Source organism: Stegodyphus dumicola, chromosome 7 (genome assembly GCF_044657685.1).
Source record: "Stegodyphus dumicola isolate Sdum_Otavi_A_Nest chromosome 7, ASM4465768v1".
Lineage (NCBI taxonomy): Eukaryota > Metazoa > Arthropoda > Arachnida > Araneae > Eresidae > Stegodyphus > Stegodyphus dumicola.
In genome coordinates, this window is record NC_140774.1 from 40,502,454 (window position 1) to 40,520,374 (window position 17,921).

At 31.0% G+C, this 17,921-nt stretch overlaps 2 protein-coding genes across 3 annotated transcripts in view; one reads left to right on the forward strand and one right to left on the reverse strand.

Annotated features, from left to right (window-relative positions):
* Nucleotides 1–11,676, reverse strand: part of LOC118197920 (progestin and adipoQ receptor family member 4-like) — a 58,011-nt gene extending 46,335 nt beyond the window's left edge. Inside the window, exons 1-3 of the mRNA XM_085820112.1 lie at nucleotides 11,294–11,676; nucleotides 9,989–10,207; nucleotides 202–419 (exon numbers count right to left, since the gene is read on the reverse strand). Coding sequence (XP_085676238.1) covers nucleotides 202–419; nucleotides 9,989–10,207; nucleotides 11,294–11,552 — 696 coding nt within the window. The 5' untranslated portion in view covers nucleotides 11,553–11,676. The remainder of the gene's footprint in view (nucleotides 1–201; nucleotides 420–9,988; nucleotides 10,208–11,293) is intronic.
* Nucleotides 11,677–12,180: 504 nt separating this feature from the next.
* The window catches only part of LOC118206130 (RNA-binding protein 7), a 44,448-nt gene continuing 38,707 nt past the window's right edge, over nucleotides 12,181–17,921 (forward strand). For both annotated transcript variants that reach the window (XR_015041978.1, XM_085820113.1), the window contains exon 1: nucleotides 12,181–12,353. Coding sequence is in view for 1 of the 2 variants with exons in the window: in XM_085820113.1 (XP_085676239.1) it covers nucleotides 12,270–12,353 (84 nt within the window). In the remaining variant the exon portion in view is untranslated. The remainder of the gene's footprint in view (nucleotides 12,354–17,921) is intronic.

Below are 17,921 nucleotides of genomic sequence, written 5' to 3' on the forward strand. Positions count from 1 at the left end.
TCACCTGCTTAAATTCCCAATAGCAGGTAAGATACAATTACCTAGCATTTTCCTTAATTTAAAGAGGCAGCACACTTTATGGACAAAAGTAATTAAATATAATAGGAAAATTTGACTATGAAATTCAAAAATATGATAGACAAATACTGATGAAATTTTACTTCATAGTAAAAAAATATGATATACTACGCAAAAATTTACCTCAGGGTGTCCACCACCGTAGGGTGTATAACGTACACACAGAATGCATAAACGCATAATAAACATTGCAGCAAAACTAATCCGACGTTCCCAGGGTCCAACAGCAAACACTGCAGCATGCAGTGCTTTCAAGGCAAAAGTTATATATATCAGTAGTAAGGTGTACCTTATAGGCCAAGGTAAACACATAACACCAACAAATACTGATGTGAATCCCCCTGCAAAATTATAAACAGTCAAAACAAAAGTCTCACAATTTTCAAAACCTACATATGCAATAAAAATATAAAATACAATAAATAACCTAATGTGCTCAAAAAAAGGGGGGAAGCTCTTACCTAAATCAGCAATAAATTTCAGTTTTTTTTTTTTTTTTTTTTTTTTTTTTAATTACAATGAATTACTAATAAAGTCTGCTTGGGAGGAAAAAATACATAGCTTTAGAAAGTGAACAGTTGATAGCAATTCCATGAAACATTGAAATGCAAAATGAACATGTTGACCACTGAGTCATACATAAGTGTCAGGGAGATTGTTATATCTTGGACTAATTTTTCTATATATATATATATATATATATATATAATACACAATTTAAATAATTAATTTAACCTTCTGAGTGGTACAGCCTTTTCAATCTGTTCATGAAGATCTGTATTTAAACAGCTTCTTTTAGCTAAATTTTTATAATTACTATTTTAGTCTCTTTTCATAAACTTGCATTCATCAAGATGATATTTGCATTATTAAAGAAAGTAAACGAATTTTAAAGTATGGGTTAATATATACCACGTGGGAAAAAAAAAAAAAAAAGAAAAAGAAAAAAGAAAAAAAACTCATGACCAGCAATTCCATTTACAGAGTTAAATAAATTTTTATTAAATGTGGAGAATGGATTTAACTACAATTTAGTGAGCATTTAGTGGTTCACAACTGTAATTATCTTATTAAATGAATAAGTTCCAAATTTACTAAAAGAGCTGAAAAGTACAAAACTATCCTGAACAAATAAGTTTCAAAATTATTAAAAATGCTTACAAAACTATAATGAACTCTGAAACTGAATTTTATATACAGATGTGACATAAAAGTCTATTATAGCACAAAATTCATTTATTAAGAACAATATAGCATCTACTTTCTAAAACAGGTAAGGATTTTATAGTTTCAAGGGAGAAATATAGTCAGCCTCTTATTTTAGCTGTTAAAATTTAAAAAAAAACTACTTATATTTCAATTTTGGTATTTATCAACATTTTTCATGCAATTTGTTGTTTATAATTTACAAACCACATTACAAAATAATTTAAATCAAAACAAATTCATGCATATATTTTTCAAGTTTGGGAAAGGAAAAACGGAATGATTTTTTGGTGATAGAGAAGGGATGCATAGGGCAAAAGAGGCTGATAACCACTGGCTTGGGCAATTTTTAACAAAATATTTTCCTTATTAATTTGAAAACTCCTTATGAATTACAAACAATTTTGCTCCTTTCTATATTATGTTTATAAATCAAAATTTTGAATTCAAACCTGAGCTCATTTTTATTCACATTTCCAACATAACAACATTCCCTTTAAGTTCCTGGAACTTTACAAACATCAATTTTCTACTTCTTTATATACAATTTTTAACTTTCAAAAGATCTTAATTTATAACTGTCAGGGCATTAACTAAATTTTAATACATATCAATATCATTGGCATAATGGCTGATCTTCAAAAATGTTAAACCAGTAGCATCTCCAAGTGAAAGACATAGTTAGTTAGATACTGACTTTTGGCAGATGAGGTTGACCAGTTGTTACAATGTGTTTAAAAATCAGCATTTTGGTTCAAATTGATGCATGTTTTATGTATATAGTCTACATTCAAATGCTGTGAAACAAAATAAATTGAAAATCTTACTTTATGGTGTCATCATTGCTATGCAAGAGACCCTACATTCATGACTATACTCAAATAAAACTTTTGGTAAACTATTGCCTGTATTTTGGCTGTAGCTCTAATAGAAAAAATATAAGGAAATCGTACAAATCAAATAGTTTTTGAAAATTCATTTTTTAAATACCATAAAATTAGTTAAAAAATTATAGAAAAGAGAGAATAATGGTTTGACAACAGCATGTACCTCTTTTGCAGAAGATAAAGTCAGTTTAAGCAATAATAATGGACATATTTTAATTGCAAAATATTACAGTTACTATATTTTTTATTAACAATACCAAAAGCAAGCTAAAATATAGTATTTCATTATTTTATGGCAAGCTACTGTTCTTTTTCTTTTTTTTTTTTTTTTTTTTTTTTTTTTTTAGTCCAAAGGGGCAATTTGCCCAGGAGGACTATTAATTTCATTTTGGCATTGATTCACTATAAACGTTGATTCACTTTTCAAATTGTTGTCGCCAAATATTATTGCCCTGTATTATATTTAAAGAAATTAAATAATGAAGAATCTGCATTAATGTATGTATGTTTCTCGCACTGTGATAAAACAACAGTACCTAGAGCCCTTAACTTTTTTAATAGCATACATTTCCACCCGAATATCAGCATCTGGAAGCCCAAATTAGCTGTTTCATATTTTGTAAAGCTTTAACAAATTTTTTATTAATAAACTCAATGATTTCAAAGCGAGCAATGGCAACACTGTACGGAAAAAACAAAAAAACATTTTTATCTTCAGTGCGTGAGATTGTGTATCAAAAATTCTGAAGATACACTCATTTCAAAATTATTTTGCGATACTGCTGTTGAAGTGCATTTTCTAGTTCAAGTGCGAAGAACATGATATTTAATAATTAAAGTTAACACTCAAAACATTAAAAAACACCCCTTTGTGCATAATGTAAAACCTGAAAGCTTTCAGATATTTTTTTAAGACAAATTCTTTAATAATCTATTACAGAAATTATAAATTTCTTATTGAAGGAAAAGTAAGATAATATCTTCAACAACAAACAACTTAATTTTACAGAAATTCATTATAAGACCAAACCTTTATATATAATTAAAAGTGAAACATCATTGGGGTTTTTAAGCTAATTAACAAATGATTTTTCTACAATCGTTCATTCTATACCAAAAATGAAAGTAAATGAATGTGGATACACATTTAAGTTAATTCTGCTTTAATCATTCAAAAAAAAAAATTCTCTCAAATGAAAAATACCATATTTTTTCAAAAAGCAGCCCACAGAATCATAACAATAAATGTATATTAATTATCAAAATGCAAAAACTGGTGGAATTTAGAATAAGCTTTATTAAAAATAATTTTTCAGTCTTTATTTTAAAATATCACACTTTTAGATTCAAACGAAACTCTGAACAATATCATTTCAGAGTAAAATAAACTAGCACAGAGGTTCTCAATCAGGGGTGGAATTTTCTCCTAAAGGGAAATTTCATAGTTCCAGGAAGGGAATGAAGTCAGCCTTTATTTAGCTGTTAAGTACAGTACAGTCTTTAATCCAGACGTCCATAATCCGGACCTCAAAGCTACAAACTTCCTGCGCATGCGTAAATGCGTAATTCATAATACCTTTATGCATGTGCGTAATACGTCTACGTATGCACGTTTAATGTATAACAGATGGTATAAGCTAAAATTATCTAATTATCTATTTCAGTTAATGTTGCAGATTGCATGTTTCCTTAATCTTCTAATTGGATATGGCTCATTATTTTTTGCAGACTGTTAGAGCAATTTTATAAAAAGTAAGCTTGAAATATTTGACATGAATCCATGTACACAGCGATGTGTTTTAACTTGAAAAAACATCTACGAATTGCACAATCTAGATAGCGAAAGCACTACGCACACCTCGCTTTAATAAATTAACATAACAACAATAAATTTCAAAGAATACCATGTACACAGCATTCTCTTTACACTTTAAAAAACATCTATGAATTGCACAATCTAGGCATCGATAGAATCTACGAACTACCCACACCTTGTTTTAATAAATTAACATAACAAAAATAAATTTCAAAGAATACCTTGTACACAGCATTCTGCTTAAAAAACATCTATGACTTGCACAATCTAGGGATTGCGCACAAATCAGCAAAATAAACTAAAATAAATTACAGATAATTTAAAAAACAACAATAATAACAGAAATTCATGGTAAAAAAAATAATGAACATAACATTCTACAAAATAAAAACAATAAAATAAAATGCATTTAACATAACGGATGAATCTTCGAACAGCAGAACGTAGCTTGCGTTTGAGAGAACATGCCGTCATGTACTCTCTATGGTATTTATACGACAGCCAGACTCGCTATCCACAAAATTCATACTATGGTTCAAAATTAAATGTTCAAAACCTTCTTTTCTTAAATCCTTGTAAGATTTCCATGCATCCAAAAAAATAGTTGTACAAGGCTCAATCTACTCTTTAATACACTGTACCATCGTTTCCTTACTTCTATCATGCACAGCCATTAAAAATAATCTCACAGACCCCCTTGCAACCATGTCTCTCATTGCAACATAGGCCATTTCAAAACACACATGACACGAACCGTCCAGCAATTAAACCACTCCAGCAAAAGAGTTTTCAACGTCAAAAGGGTTACCATACAACACGCAATCATACCAAAAACCAGCGCAGAACATGTATCACCACATTTGGTGATCTTAGGGCACATATAAAAGTAGAGCCAATGAAATTAACCTTTCATCTAAATTAAAACTATATGAGGTAGTTATTTACTATTATGCTTCCATTCGGTTATGTTTAGTCTTTTTTCAATAAATTATATTAATATAATATATTTTATATGAAATTAACCTTTCATTTAAATTAAAATAATAATCTTATGATAGTACTTACTATTATGCGGCTAATCTTTGGAATATGGTAACAGGTAGTTTGGCGACATTTTGGTAAGGCGATAAAGGTTACTAGCTAGGACTTTGGCAGTGTACATGGATAAAGTCAAAAGTGTGCGCAATGCCATTTTTGTGCAATTCTGGTTTTTTTTTTTTTTTTTTTTTTGTGATTGAAAATAGGTCGATGTGTACATGGATACCGTGTATGTGCAATTCTTAAAAACGCGGCAAGCAGTTTGCAATTCTGCACTTCTCCCAATTTCGCACCTAATCTTCATCATGATTAAGCACTTTTGTTCCATAAAAGTTCTATCATAACTGTAATTTGGCTAGCAGATTGTTGGAAAAAAATGTTGAGTAGAAAAAAAATACACGCCTTTACTTCGTGAAAACAAAATGGCGTCCAAACAAAAACTAGCAGGCTGCTGTAGCAGGGTTAGTCACCAAATTTTCGCCAAAAAATTGCCAAGTTACCATAATTCAAAGATTAACCTATTATACTTCCTTACTTGCATTAGGGTTACCTTATTTATTTTTAGTATCATAGGCATCAACAACAGTTTCGCGATTTTTTACAGTTCTTATAATGGAATTGTATCCATGATTCTTATTTAGTTATAACTACTAATCCATGCTTTAAATTTTTTTGTAAATTTAAGAATACTTATAACTGATCCTATCTATTAGATATTTTTAAAAAATGTTGGTACAACTCTGATATACGCCCTAATTTCACCAACGAGATAGTATACTGGTAGAGAGCGTATTGCAACCTTCAACCGGTTCCAACATTAGTGTCACGTGACTGCTGCGCGAATTCCGAAAGTCCGGAAATACTTTACATTGCTTTCTATGGGACGAAAGACTGCTGCTCTGCTTGGTCACATAAAATTTAAGTAAAAATGGTTATTCGCTGCAGCGCCTACGGATGTAAAGAAAGTTTCGTGAAAGGAGGACTTGTAACCTTTCATAGGTAAGTTAAAACTGCATGATTTATTATTTTATTTTCAGTACTTTTGTCATTTTACTATCTCTGTTGAATTGGTTGGAACGTTTCAGCCATATTGTATAAGAAAATTGCCGCCGTATATGACATTTTCAGCATGTATTATTAGCATCAAAATGTATTAAATACTGTGACACTATTTACTGGAATCACCCTTTAAAAATAATTGAATTTTATATGTTTTTTCCGTGTATTCCGTTGAAATAGAAAGCTGCGCCAATTGGCGTTAACTTTTTTCCGCCAAGTCGTACGCGTTTTGATTTCATAAACAATTACTGCCTGCGATAAAAAAAGAAAAATGCTATTATTAGCATTAAATTATTGAGAAAAGATTGTGCGATATGTTTACTTTGTTAAAAAAAAGCTGAAGATCTTGATTCATGCAACATTGAACATAAACAGTTAAACAGCATTATTTTAAAATACAGATTACTTTTATAAAGCTTAATGCTTTATCATTATTTTCTATAAAATCAATTAAAATAAAAAATAACCTGGATTATAATTCTGTCTCATCTACGATGCTGTTAGAAATTTATTGTAATTGAAAAAATGTGATGTGAAAAACTTACCATATTTTAAATAGTATTTAAAAAAAAAAAGGAGAGTGAGAGAATTTTTAACTGTAATATCGTTTTGATCCTAATAATAAAAACTGAGTTGAAGTTTGTTACCGTTTGATACATATTCAATATAAAATATTTTTTATAGTTAATAAGTATTGATCCCCACCATGACATACAAATGAGTGTGGAAATCAGTAATTAAGATTGCATTATTTTGTCCCAGTAATATAATCTCAAGAAAAGAGAGTGCATTATTTTGTTCCAGTAATATAATCTCAAGAAAAGAGAGGCAATCAATGGCATAAATACATATAATACAATGTGATTTTCTTTTTCTCTTTAGGATGCAATGCATTAAAATTAAACGAGATTTTTTTACCTTCTCAAATATTATAACAGTAGTGCAATTAATTTTTTAACGTTATTCAAAATTAAAGTTTCCATCTCAATTTTTTATTATTTATTTTAGATTTTCTTCCTAAAATTATTTAACCTAAACATCTTAAACAATGGTACAAATAATTTAAAGCGATTATTAAAAATATATATAAAATATTCAGGAAAAAAGGGGTTAAGTTATATCTAAATAAAATTGTAAAAAATCGAACAACCTAATTCGAGGCCGTTATCTGCTGACTGCTAGCAGACAGAAATAAAAAGCACTACCTGCCATATCAAAAGCGGGCCAAACTGGCGATGAACAGCCTAAGCTATCACTCCCCAAGAGCATTAGTCATGTGGTATATGTTGGAGACACCCTAGCAGACGAATTCTCCGTGGGTGAGCCGTCTACCTGTTACATGAAGTCGTTGAATTTCACCCAATGTGGCGATATGTGTTCTGCACTGGTTTTTGGCGCGATTGCGTGTTGTATGGCAACCCTGTTGACGTTGAAAAATTTTTCGCTGGAGTTCGTTGCTTCCCGTCATTCTTTGTGTCTGAGAAGCTGGGGGGGGGGAGATTTAATGGTGAAAGTTGTTGAATTGAAGTTCGGCATAAGGAAATATCGTCGTGGCCATCCTGTTGAGGGGCAATGGGTATTTGGAGGTGTGGAAAGAAGGTATGGGAGATTATTTTTAGTGGCTGTGCATGATAGAAGTAGGGATTTGTGATTATTTGTGGGATTTGTTATTTTATTTATTTGTGAACCATAGTATGAATTTTCTGGATAGTGTGTCTGGCTGACATATAAATATGATAGTGATTACGTGGCGGTATCTGTTGTTTGAAAAAGCATTAAGGGTAAGTGCATTTTATTTTATTCTTGTTCTTATTTTGTAGAATGTTATGTTCATTGTTTTTTTAGTATGAATTTCTGTCGTTATTGTTGTTTTTTTGAATTGTTTGAAATTTATTTTAGTTATTTTCTTGATTAGTGCATATCGTCTAAATTGTGCCATTCGTAGATTTTTTTTAAAGTTAAAACATATCGCTGTGTACATGGACTCTTGTCAAATAATTTTGGTTAGAAACTTCACAGGTTTGCTATCTAAATTTTTTGTTTTTGTTTCGGATTTTTAGCTTAAATCGAAACGGATTTTTAGCTTAAATTAAACTTAATTAATCAAAACGTGGTTTTTGCATTTGCGAAAACCGTGTTTTTGGAGACATTTTAGGCTTAAAGTTCGAAATGTAAATAAAAAATTTAGATAGCAATATGGCAGCGTGGAGTTTCTCGCCAAAAATATTTGGCGCCTTGAGGGCGCATATCAGAGTAGTTCCAAAATGTTATTGTAAAGCCTAGGCCATAAAAGTTTGGCAAAATTTAATAATTCATCCCAAGTGTCTAAAAGTATTTGGTTTTAAGTGTTTACCTAGTCTAAGAATTTTCAATTTTTGCAATCTCTGAATGATACATTTTGTCTAAAACAAAATTTGAGAAAAATGATGAGTGAACATTTTATATACCCATAAATTCAGGATTTGATAACGTAAAAAATCTGGAATTTAGGCTATATACAGACCACAAGACCTCTCCCCCCCCCCCGATGATTGTTTATAGCAGAAATAATCAGTTACACTAATTAAAAAGGCATATACATTGATATTTACAATTATATTATAGTTTAACATCCAAAAGAGGTTTTTATAGACTAAAAGAAAACAAACCTGGAGTTCAAGTTTATAAATCATTGACAATTATTTATCTGAATGTATAATTTTTCAGACAATAACAATAAGGGTACGACACACTGTAAATTAAATAAAAACCATTAAAAAATCATCTACTATAATCCAAGGAAAACCATGCATTTTAAGTAAAAGTGTTATCATTGAAAAATATGGTTGTGCTTCTTATAACCAATATATAATCTGTTTCATAACAACTTTAATTATTTGTGTTCCATAGCTTATAATGGAATTATCCATTATAATTTGAATTTTGAATTTTAATCCATTCAAAATCCATTCTAAATTCAGCTTCCACAGTGTTGAATCTGTCCTTCTAGAATGTATGCCATGTCAAATTAAACATGTAACTTCTAACTTCAATGAAGTTCTGATTTCTTCCTCTTTTTAAAGAATGAGTGCATATAGTTTCTTGGAGATAGTAATCACATTCAGTTCTATTGGCTGAAGTAGAGAAGCCACACTGAGAGCTAGATATGGCTGTTAAATGGACAAATGGTGCCAAGAAAGTTTTTTTTTTTTTTTTTCTTCTTTTTGTGATGCAAATTTTGTCAGGCTTTTCTTTGGGAATCTTTTACGATGCATATGATTCGAAACGTGGGATGCATTATGAGGAAGTATACTGTTTAAGGGAAAGGATGCTTTTCACATTGATTATATATGGGGGGGAAACTACAAAAACCTACATGTAGCCAATCCATTTTCTTAACTTAGAAGCTGAATTGAACTACTAATATTCAGTAACTTTAGTTGGTTGGAATTATGCAAGATACTTTTCTGACAGTCCTCAAATTTGTTATGAAAGATACTTGATGTGTTAACCATTTATTATAAATAACTATGTCATAACAGTACTAAAAACACTTTTTTAAATATTTTTTTTAAATGAATTGGACAGATATGTTTTATTGAATTTGATTTGGGAGATAAATTAAATATTGCATGAAACTGAAATTGCAACATCTTTGCATGTTGTTGAGAATTTTTTTAACACCATTGTTTTGCACGGTAGTTGATTTGAAGTTTTTATATCATGAAAATAATATTATCGGCTTTCACATAAAATGTACTATTTTTTCTAAACAAAACAAAATATATTAAATTAATTACTGCCTTTTAAAACATCTGCTGCATGATGAGCACTACTGCTAACGAAACAGCACTCTTTACATAATCATCAACTTTATGTTGAAAGAAAACTCTAATATTGATAATGAAAAAATTAGCTATCTTACCACAGCTTTGAGTAACCCAGACACCCACAACATCCCACTTCAGTAGGCGCTCATACGTTGTACAACCAGAATGATGATTCATAAATAGATGATAGATGGAACTTCCCAGCCAAGGACAAATAGTGGCTGCAGCATGGAAATATGGTAAAACTGGCAGTGGCATCTCATTCCAAGGCAACAAACCAGGCAGGTTCCAAAGAGCATACAGAAGAGGTAAACCTAAATTTAGATAAACACATAAGCATTTTTTATGGCTAATAAAAAGAAATATATGATGGAATGATCAATAAACATGTTATTGGATTTCAAAAAAAAATACCCATAAATATTTTCTAATGGTGTTACTTGGGAGCAACACTCACTATCATACTTTGTACCCAGTCAATTCACAAATTACTGATAGTATGTCAAAGCAGTATGAAAATGTTATCATCCTAAAAGAATGCACATTAGAGAAGCAATGGGATGTGATATGTTTCGTGTAGTGCTAATCCATTCCCCATATTGATGATGAAAGGCAATGATCTCTCTGCATCTTCTGGCTGCACCATACTGCAATTCTGGGGAATATTAAATCAATATGCTAAAACTATTAAGACTTAATGGACTCACTACATATTTTTTCATCACAAAAATGCTAAGCATCATATAACACGATTAACCCACAAACGTCTAGTGAAATTCGGAGGAAAATTTTTTTAGTTGTCTCTAGAGTTCCGAGGGACAATAATTTGTTTAAGCCCTTCAGAACTCACCATGGCACATATATGTTTCATGGATGACGCAGACACTGACCAAGAAATTCACATGCAGTTGCAATAGCAAATCCGAACACTGTATGTAGCAGATATTAAGACCCCTCGTATGTTGAAGAGAGTCTCAGAGTAAGTGACATCATGTAGAAAGAAAAAAAAACGGTTATGGCATATGTATTTCAAACCCCTTCATTACTGTAGCAACTTGTAACCTATTTATTGATTATGCTGCATAAAATATATACTTTAATTTTTTAAATTAGTAAAAATATTGAAAAATTATATAAATTACTATGAAAACTTTACTAAACTTGTATACTCCGAACTATGCATATTTCCCAACTAAACATGCTAATGAGAATATTTTAAGTGTGATTTCTTAGTGAACAGAATGGTACATTTAATAAATATAAAAGCTTTCTTGCATTTTAAATTTTACATCTTTAAACAAAACCTGAGCACTTATCAAAATGAAAGCATATCACATAAATCTGAAATTTTTAGAAACACAATACTGGGTGCAAATCATAAGAAAATCACAATTTCTTACCGTGAGAGAGAATGTTAATAGTTTCATTATGTAGATACGTAAGGCTCATAATACATTCCCATGTATTCATCTGTGGCCTGTAACCAGTGTATACGAATGGATTAAATTGTAAATGTTTAGGCATTAATTCCAATTTCAATAATTTTATGGGCATGCAATTTTTTGTGGGTTCAGCTTCATGTTTATAATCAGTTTCATTTTCATTAATACGGACATCGCCTGCCGTATTACTATACCGCAAATTTAGGTTTGAAATCATTTTCCTAGTTTAATTTTATAACATACTTTTGGCAAAATTAAATACACATTTACGGGAACATGAGCATTACCCAGCAAGCCCTTTTAGCCAATAAGTTCAGTTTCGTTATCACCGGCTTACAGCAGCACCAGCACTGCCAGACTCAACCTTTTAATTCCTTTCTGAACATGTATTAAAATATATCTGAGCTAAAACTCAATAAAGCATAATTTAGAGATAAAAGTCAATGGAATTATTAAACTAGAGCAAATAAATAATCTTATTAATTACTTGCCTAAATATATTTACTTACGAAACAACTTCATAAATTTAGATTTACCATTCTCTTTATTTAATCAAAATTTTAATTTATCTTATTTTTAATTAGTATTATTCTGGGTTAACTAGAATTAATTTATTTTTCTTAACTTACGCCACTGAAATTTTTACCAATACTGCATCACATTAAACAATGAATTAAAGAGATAAAGTCATTTGTCAAACTTAATCTCTTTTTAAAGTTCCTACACAGCATAAAAACTAATTGCAAACGTGGAAACTTTTATTGATAAAAAAATGAACTGTTTCCTATCCTATGGTCAGGCATGATATTTCACCAACAGGCAAAAAGGTTGGGTACAAGATGCAAAAGAGCACAGCTTGTTTCTCAGCGTTGCAATGCGCAAGGGGTATTCGTCTTGAAATTTCGTATTGTGATTTTTCAACTTCATTTTAAGAATGGAAGACAAGGATCGCACATTATATTGTGGAAATCTCTCAGATAAAGTTACAGATGATCTGTTGTATGAGCTTTTTCTCCAGGTACGTATTTCTTGCTGATCTCTGAGACATGAAAAACTGGCACGTTTCAGATAACCGGCCCTTGGCGATTTTTCGGCCGCCATCTTGGATTTCAAAAATGCGCTTAACCCGTCAGCACACGCGATGGGGTAAAATCCACCCCACGTGTAGTCTTTTCTTAGAAAATAAGGAAAGGTCGTACGGGATCTTTCTAGTACTTTATGTACCTTTTAAGATCAAGGTTAGGAAGTGGTCGTCCAGAGGAATTTTTCCCGTGTCCTTGGGATTTTTGTGTTTTTGGGGAAGGCATGTGCAACGGGATTGTAGCTACCCCGCGCGAGTACTAACGTTTCACTTCTAGAGAGACGTTCATTGAGATAAGTGTGTACGAGAGAGAACAGTAACGACTGCGGGTTCTTCTCGCTAGTGTTGAAACTGATAGCAAAATTGAGATTCCGATTCTGAGTGCGATAATATTTCTGAAAGTGCTCACGAAACTGATTCTGATCAGTATTATGATGATTCACATGATCTTCTTTGACATCAGATGATTTTTATGTTTGAATAGATGGAACAATATGAAGTAAAAAATTACCTCCGAAAAACGTTCGGACACGGCCGCACAATGTAGTGTCAAGAAAAGCTTTAGAAATTTGAAAAATCCAACTGAGTGTTTATTGCAAATTTTGTGTTTTCTTCTGCAAACAGGGTTCGTAGCGGTCCTTATATTTGAAAATAAAAAATAAAGGCCCTTATAGGTGCTTACTTTTTCTTTAAAGCCCCCCTTTTTTTTAAGTGCTTTTTTTTTTAAATGAACGCGCAATTATTCCCCGTACCAAAGCCGAAACTAAATAAAACAACTTTTCTTCTTAATATGGAATGTCAGATGGTGAATCATACTCCCGGAAATAGCTTTTCCCCCTTTCTCTGCATTAACGTAACCTCTGGTGTGCGCGGAGAGTGCAGGCAAAGAATATGTATTGTTCTTTGGTACAGGCATGTGCTCGTCATTCTGTTGGTCAAAGAATTGCAAAAGCAGTAGAAAATTCCGATACATTTGGCATTCTTTTCCTCCCACCCACATACTACACACGTTTGAATTTCTATCAAGATCTTAATAATTTGCATTCTCGTTTCGCTTGGTCAGTTCATATTCGTCGTTATGCTTATATTATGAGCATATGTATGAATATTTATAATAACATAGTTGCAGTAACTGCTGAAGTGATAGTAGTATTTGTTTATGAAGCATAATTTTGAAGTTTTAATATTTTGGCAACATTGATATTAAATTGTAAAAAGAATGAGTTAAAAATGTATCTGGAAGAGAGTGTTTTTCATTATTATGGTTTGGTAGAATGTGGTAAGATTTCTTATGTCTGATTTTCTTTAATAAAGTTTTCTTTTTGTATATTGCCATAATGTATTTTTGTTAGAAGTGGATGATTCTTTTGAGAATGTTATATATATGCCAATCTTAAATAACCAACATTTGGTAGCAGAGCGTGGTTGCCCCCTCTGTTAATAAACTTTCAGATAGAACATTGATGTTGTTTAGGCTTAACAAAATAGCCAATTTCTCTAAGAGATAAATTAAACTTGTATTATAATTAGTGAATATAAATTAGAAAATATGGCATATAATATGATAAATTTGAGTCATATAGAAAAATTAAGTGACGATAATTATCTTATTTGGGCCAACAGAGTTGAAAGTGAATTAAGAAGTTTAGAGATATGGAGAAGTGTGATAGAAGCTGATGAGCCACCAAAACCATATAAAGAGGATGATGTTAATTTCGAAAATGAAATAAAAACTTGGGAAATACGGGATGATAATAACGCGAAAGCAAGAAATATAATGAATCAAACTATGACAGCTCCACAAGTGTTAAAATATGCGAATGAAAAGAATGCAAAGAAGTTATGGGAGAAAATCAAAAATGAAATGGTGGCAAGAACAGAAGATATTCAAATCAAATGAAGAAACCAATGTGCTTAGCCATATTCAAATACCCTAATCTAACCTTCTGGCAGGAGCATACTCAAAACATGAAATGTGTTTATTGTTGTTTTTATATGAACAAAAGCATTTAAATATATCAATTTTAAAACTAACTGAAGTGTTCTTTTAATCAGTTTTGCTTTTCTAATGCTGTTTTTAATTAATAACTTGATATCTGAGCCAAAAATTCAAGAATAAGTCTATTAAAAAGGTCTGTGTGATAAGTCTATTAATTAATTACATTGTATGAACTTCAACATCTTTGAATATGAAACACCGAACTAACACTTTGAATATGAAACATCCTATATGAAAACACCGAGTCCATTCTAATCTAATAGAAGAATAAATTATACTTACGAATTCACAGTACGAGCTTCTCCGTTTTATATTACACAAAGATTAGAAACCAAGTCTCCACATAGGAAATCTTACACTGATATGATGGTCTTGTATTGAAACAGAATTGTAGCAACATAGATGATATGAATTATGTTATGCCAAAGAATTATTTCATCCTAAATAAATTATAGCATTTAGTTTAACCACAAAGACTCACAAAACAAAATTTCAGAATTGTTGTAAAATTGGTGTCATGTTTTCCCCTATGCTATAATAACTCCACACATTATCTACATATTTTCTTGTCAGTCAAGAAGATTGATGGAAATATTGTCCTTTCAAAAATTATTGTAACAGACATTTCTTGGATTTCTCAGTGTTATATGAAACCACCGAGAATTTATGAGTACGTTTTGATATCATGCTTATCCATTATTGGGGCTAATGTACATTGCTATCAGTTTTTGTTAGCCAAAAATGGTTGAAAGTAGAGTAAAAATATTAAGAGTTTGATGATAATCATCAATATACCATAATGTATTTGCATAGAAATATAATGCCCAACAACCAAAAATAAATTAAACTTATCAAATGAATTTTAGTATGCCATAATGGTTTCATGGGAAAATATAACATACCTCTTAAACAACTACAATCATTATATACAACAGCCATTTCATTATAAAAAAGGCATAAATTATGTTAATCAGATAAAATCTGTTGTAAGAGCTTCACTATCTGGTTATACTTCTTAAGCAGACAAGAAGCCATTTCCAGTACCATAATATAATTTTCATAAGAACTATCCCATTTCATCGCAGAATATTAAAAGCGTTTTGGTAGAAACAAGAAATTTTATGGTAATTTTCCAACCACATTCTAATATTCAAATTGTAGATTTTAAAATTTTATCATTTAAAAAGTACAATTTCATAGAATGCAAATTTTGGTATTTTTCCGTTTCGCCAGCACAAATCTCGCCAAGCAGACTTTATTGGCGACAACACACACAGTATACACATAAAAAATATAGACAAATGTTAGTTCTAAGAATTATCTATTTTAAAGATATAAACATTTAAATGTCATTTAAAATTTTAATTGATCTTTCCATTACTGTAACTTGGCGATTTTTTGGCGACCAACTCCCCTACAGCAACCCTCTATTTTTTTCCCCGCCGCCATTTTGTCTTCACGAAGTAAAGACATGTTTCTTTTCTTCTTATCTACTGAACACTTCTTCCAACAATCTACTAGCCGAATTACACTTATGCTAGAAATTTTATCAAACAAAACTGCTTAATCATGACAAATATTCACTGCAAAATTCGGAAAAAGTGCACAATACCATACATCTTACGCGTTTTTCAAAATAACACATACACATAAACCATGTACACGCCGACTTATTTTTACTTAAAAAAACATCCCAGAATTGCACAAAAATGGCATTGCGCACACTCTTCACTATATCCATGTACACTGCTTTTATCTCATAAATTAAAAAAATTTCACGAAAATACATGACAATTTTCTCAATCTTTAAACCCGGTAAAAAGAACATATATGAAATTACATGATCGCGAAAAAGTATTTACCCTTTACAAATATGAACATTTCCACATATAAAATAAATAAAATATCCAAAAACTTTTACCTCTAAATCATCTGTTACATTATACACGTCACCAACGAATTCATACATGAAGCATTACAAATATTTATTATCAAATATTTAAATTATTTCCATGCACATTTATTTCAACTTAAACATACACCAAATTCCTACAAGTATAAAATTCACAAAATAACTATCATTTCATTAAAATATAATTAAATTCAAAAACACCACTTAAAATATACATGAGCACATACATTCAATTAATAAATATTACCTTACAATCCTAATTACTTTAAACTAAATCATTGCTAATAACAATTTTCCCAATAATACCAAATTCCTTTCCACCTTACATTTCCAACAATGCATAAAAATAATTAAAAATACTAACTTACCTAATCTCCTTCAGAATCTTCATTACGTGGCGGATACACTTTTCTTCATTCTCTTTCAGAATCTTTAAAATCATACTTATCTTTCAAAGCAAGATACCAGGTAAAATAAATAACATAATAAAACATGTTTATTTCTCTCTCACACAACCTTAAAAAACATTTCTTACTATCCTTTTCAATACCACTAAATACCCATTTCGAATTCAATTTACTTACGGCCATGGGATCCAAAAATTCACACAACACAGAATAAAGCCAAATACAAAATTTCCAGATTTTTTCCCGATTTCCCCCCTTTTCCGATTAAAGAACCGTAATTCGTCCATTAATATCACATGACATATCCCATGATCTCTCATTTCCCCCACACAAAATAATGCGTAATCGGAACTCGGTACTGCTCACATTATTACCAAAGTCCCAGGTAGTAACCTTTATCGCCTCCAAAATGTCGCCAAACTACCAGTTACTGTAATGTAAAGATCAACCAAAATTTTGTAAAAAAGCCAATAAATTTCCAAAAAAGACATTAATTTAAGAATTTACTATGCTTTCATGGTAAAACATCCTGATTAGCCGGTTCACATCACATGACCCCAAGTGATCTCATTTCACATAAAGTACACTACAAAAATTGAATTCTCTCAGTAATTATCTACATTAATTTCAAGTTAAATCTTAATTTGGAATACAAGTTTAAATGCAAGAATTATTTCAGTTTGTACGATTTCAATAGCTTAATCAGAAATTATGTAAAACCACAGTCCTTTACTTTGCTAGTGCATTCTGATTAGAATTACTGAATTTAACCTTTGACTTTGCCTTTTCTATATTTTTGCCATTGGGCGAGCGGTATGATAGCATCCTAATTTACATAATTACAGCGCCGAGCGATAACGCCGCTGAATACTGGTAGTTCGGTCCGAGGTTCGAATCCCGCGAACGGGTTGGCTGCATGGGTGTTTTCGTGGTTTTCACCATGTGTAACTTGTATACGAGCCAGTTTTCCTTATAAAGTCCTCCACAAAGGCATCCCTCCCTTAAGACGTAGCCCTCGAGTGCTTTGCCGTAATCTAATAAACCAAACCAAACGCCCACAAATCACCTTAGGGCATAAAATTGAACTATCTGGTAAAAATTCTATGTAATTGTATGCCAGTATTGAAAGGAACAATCAATCTTATAAGAAATGGCTGTGACTTCTTTTGAAAATGAGACGTAAAAGG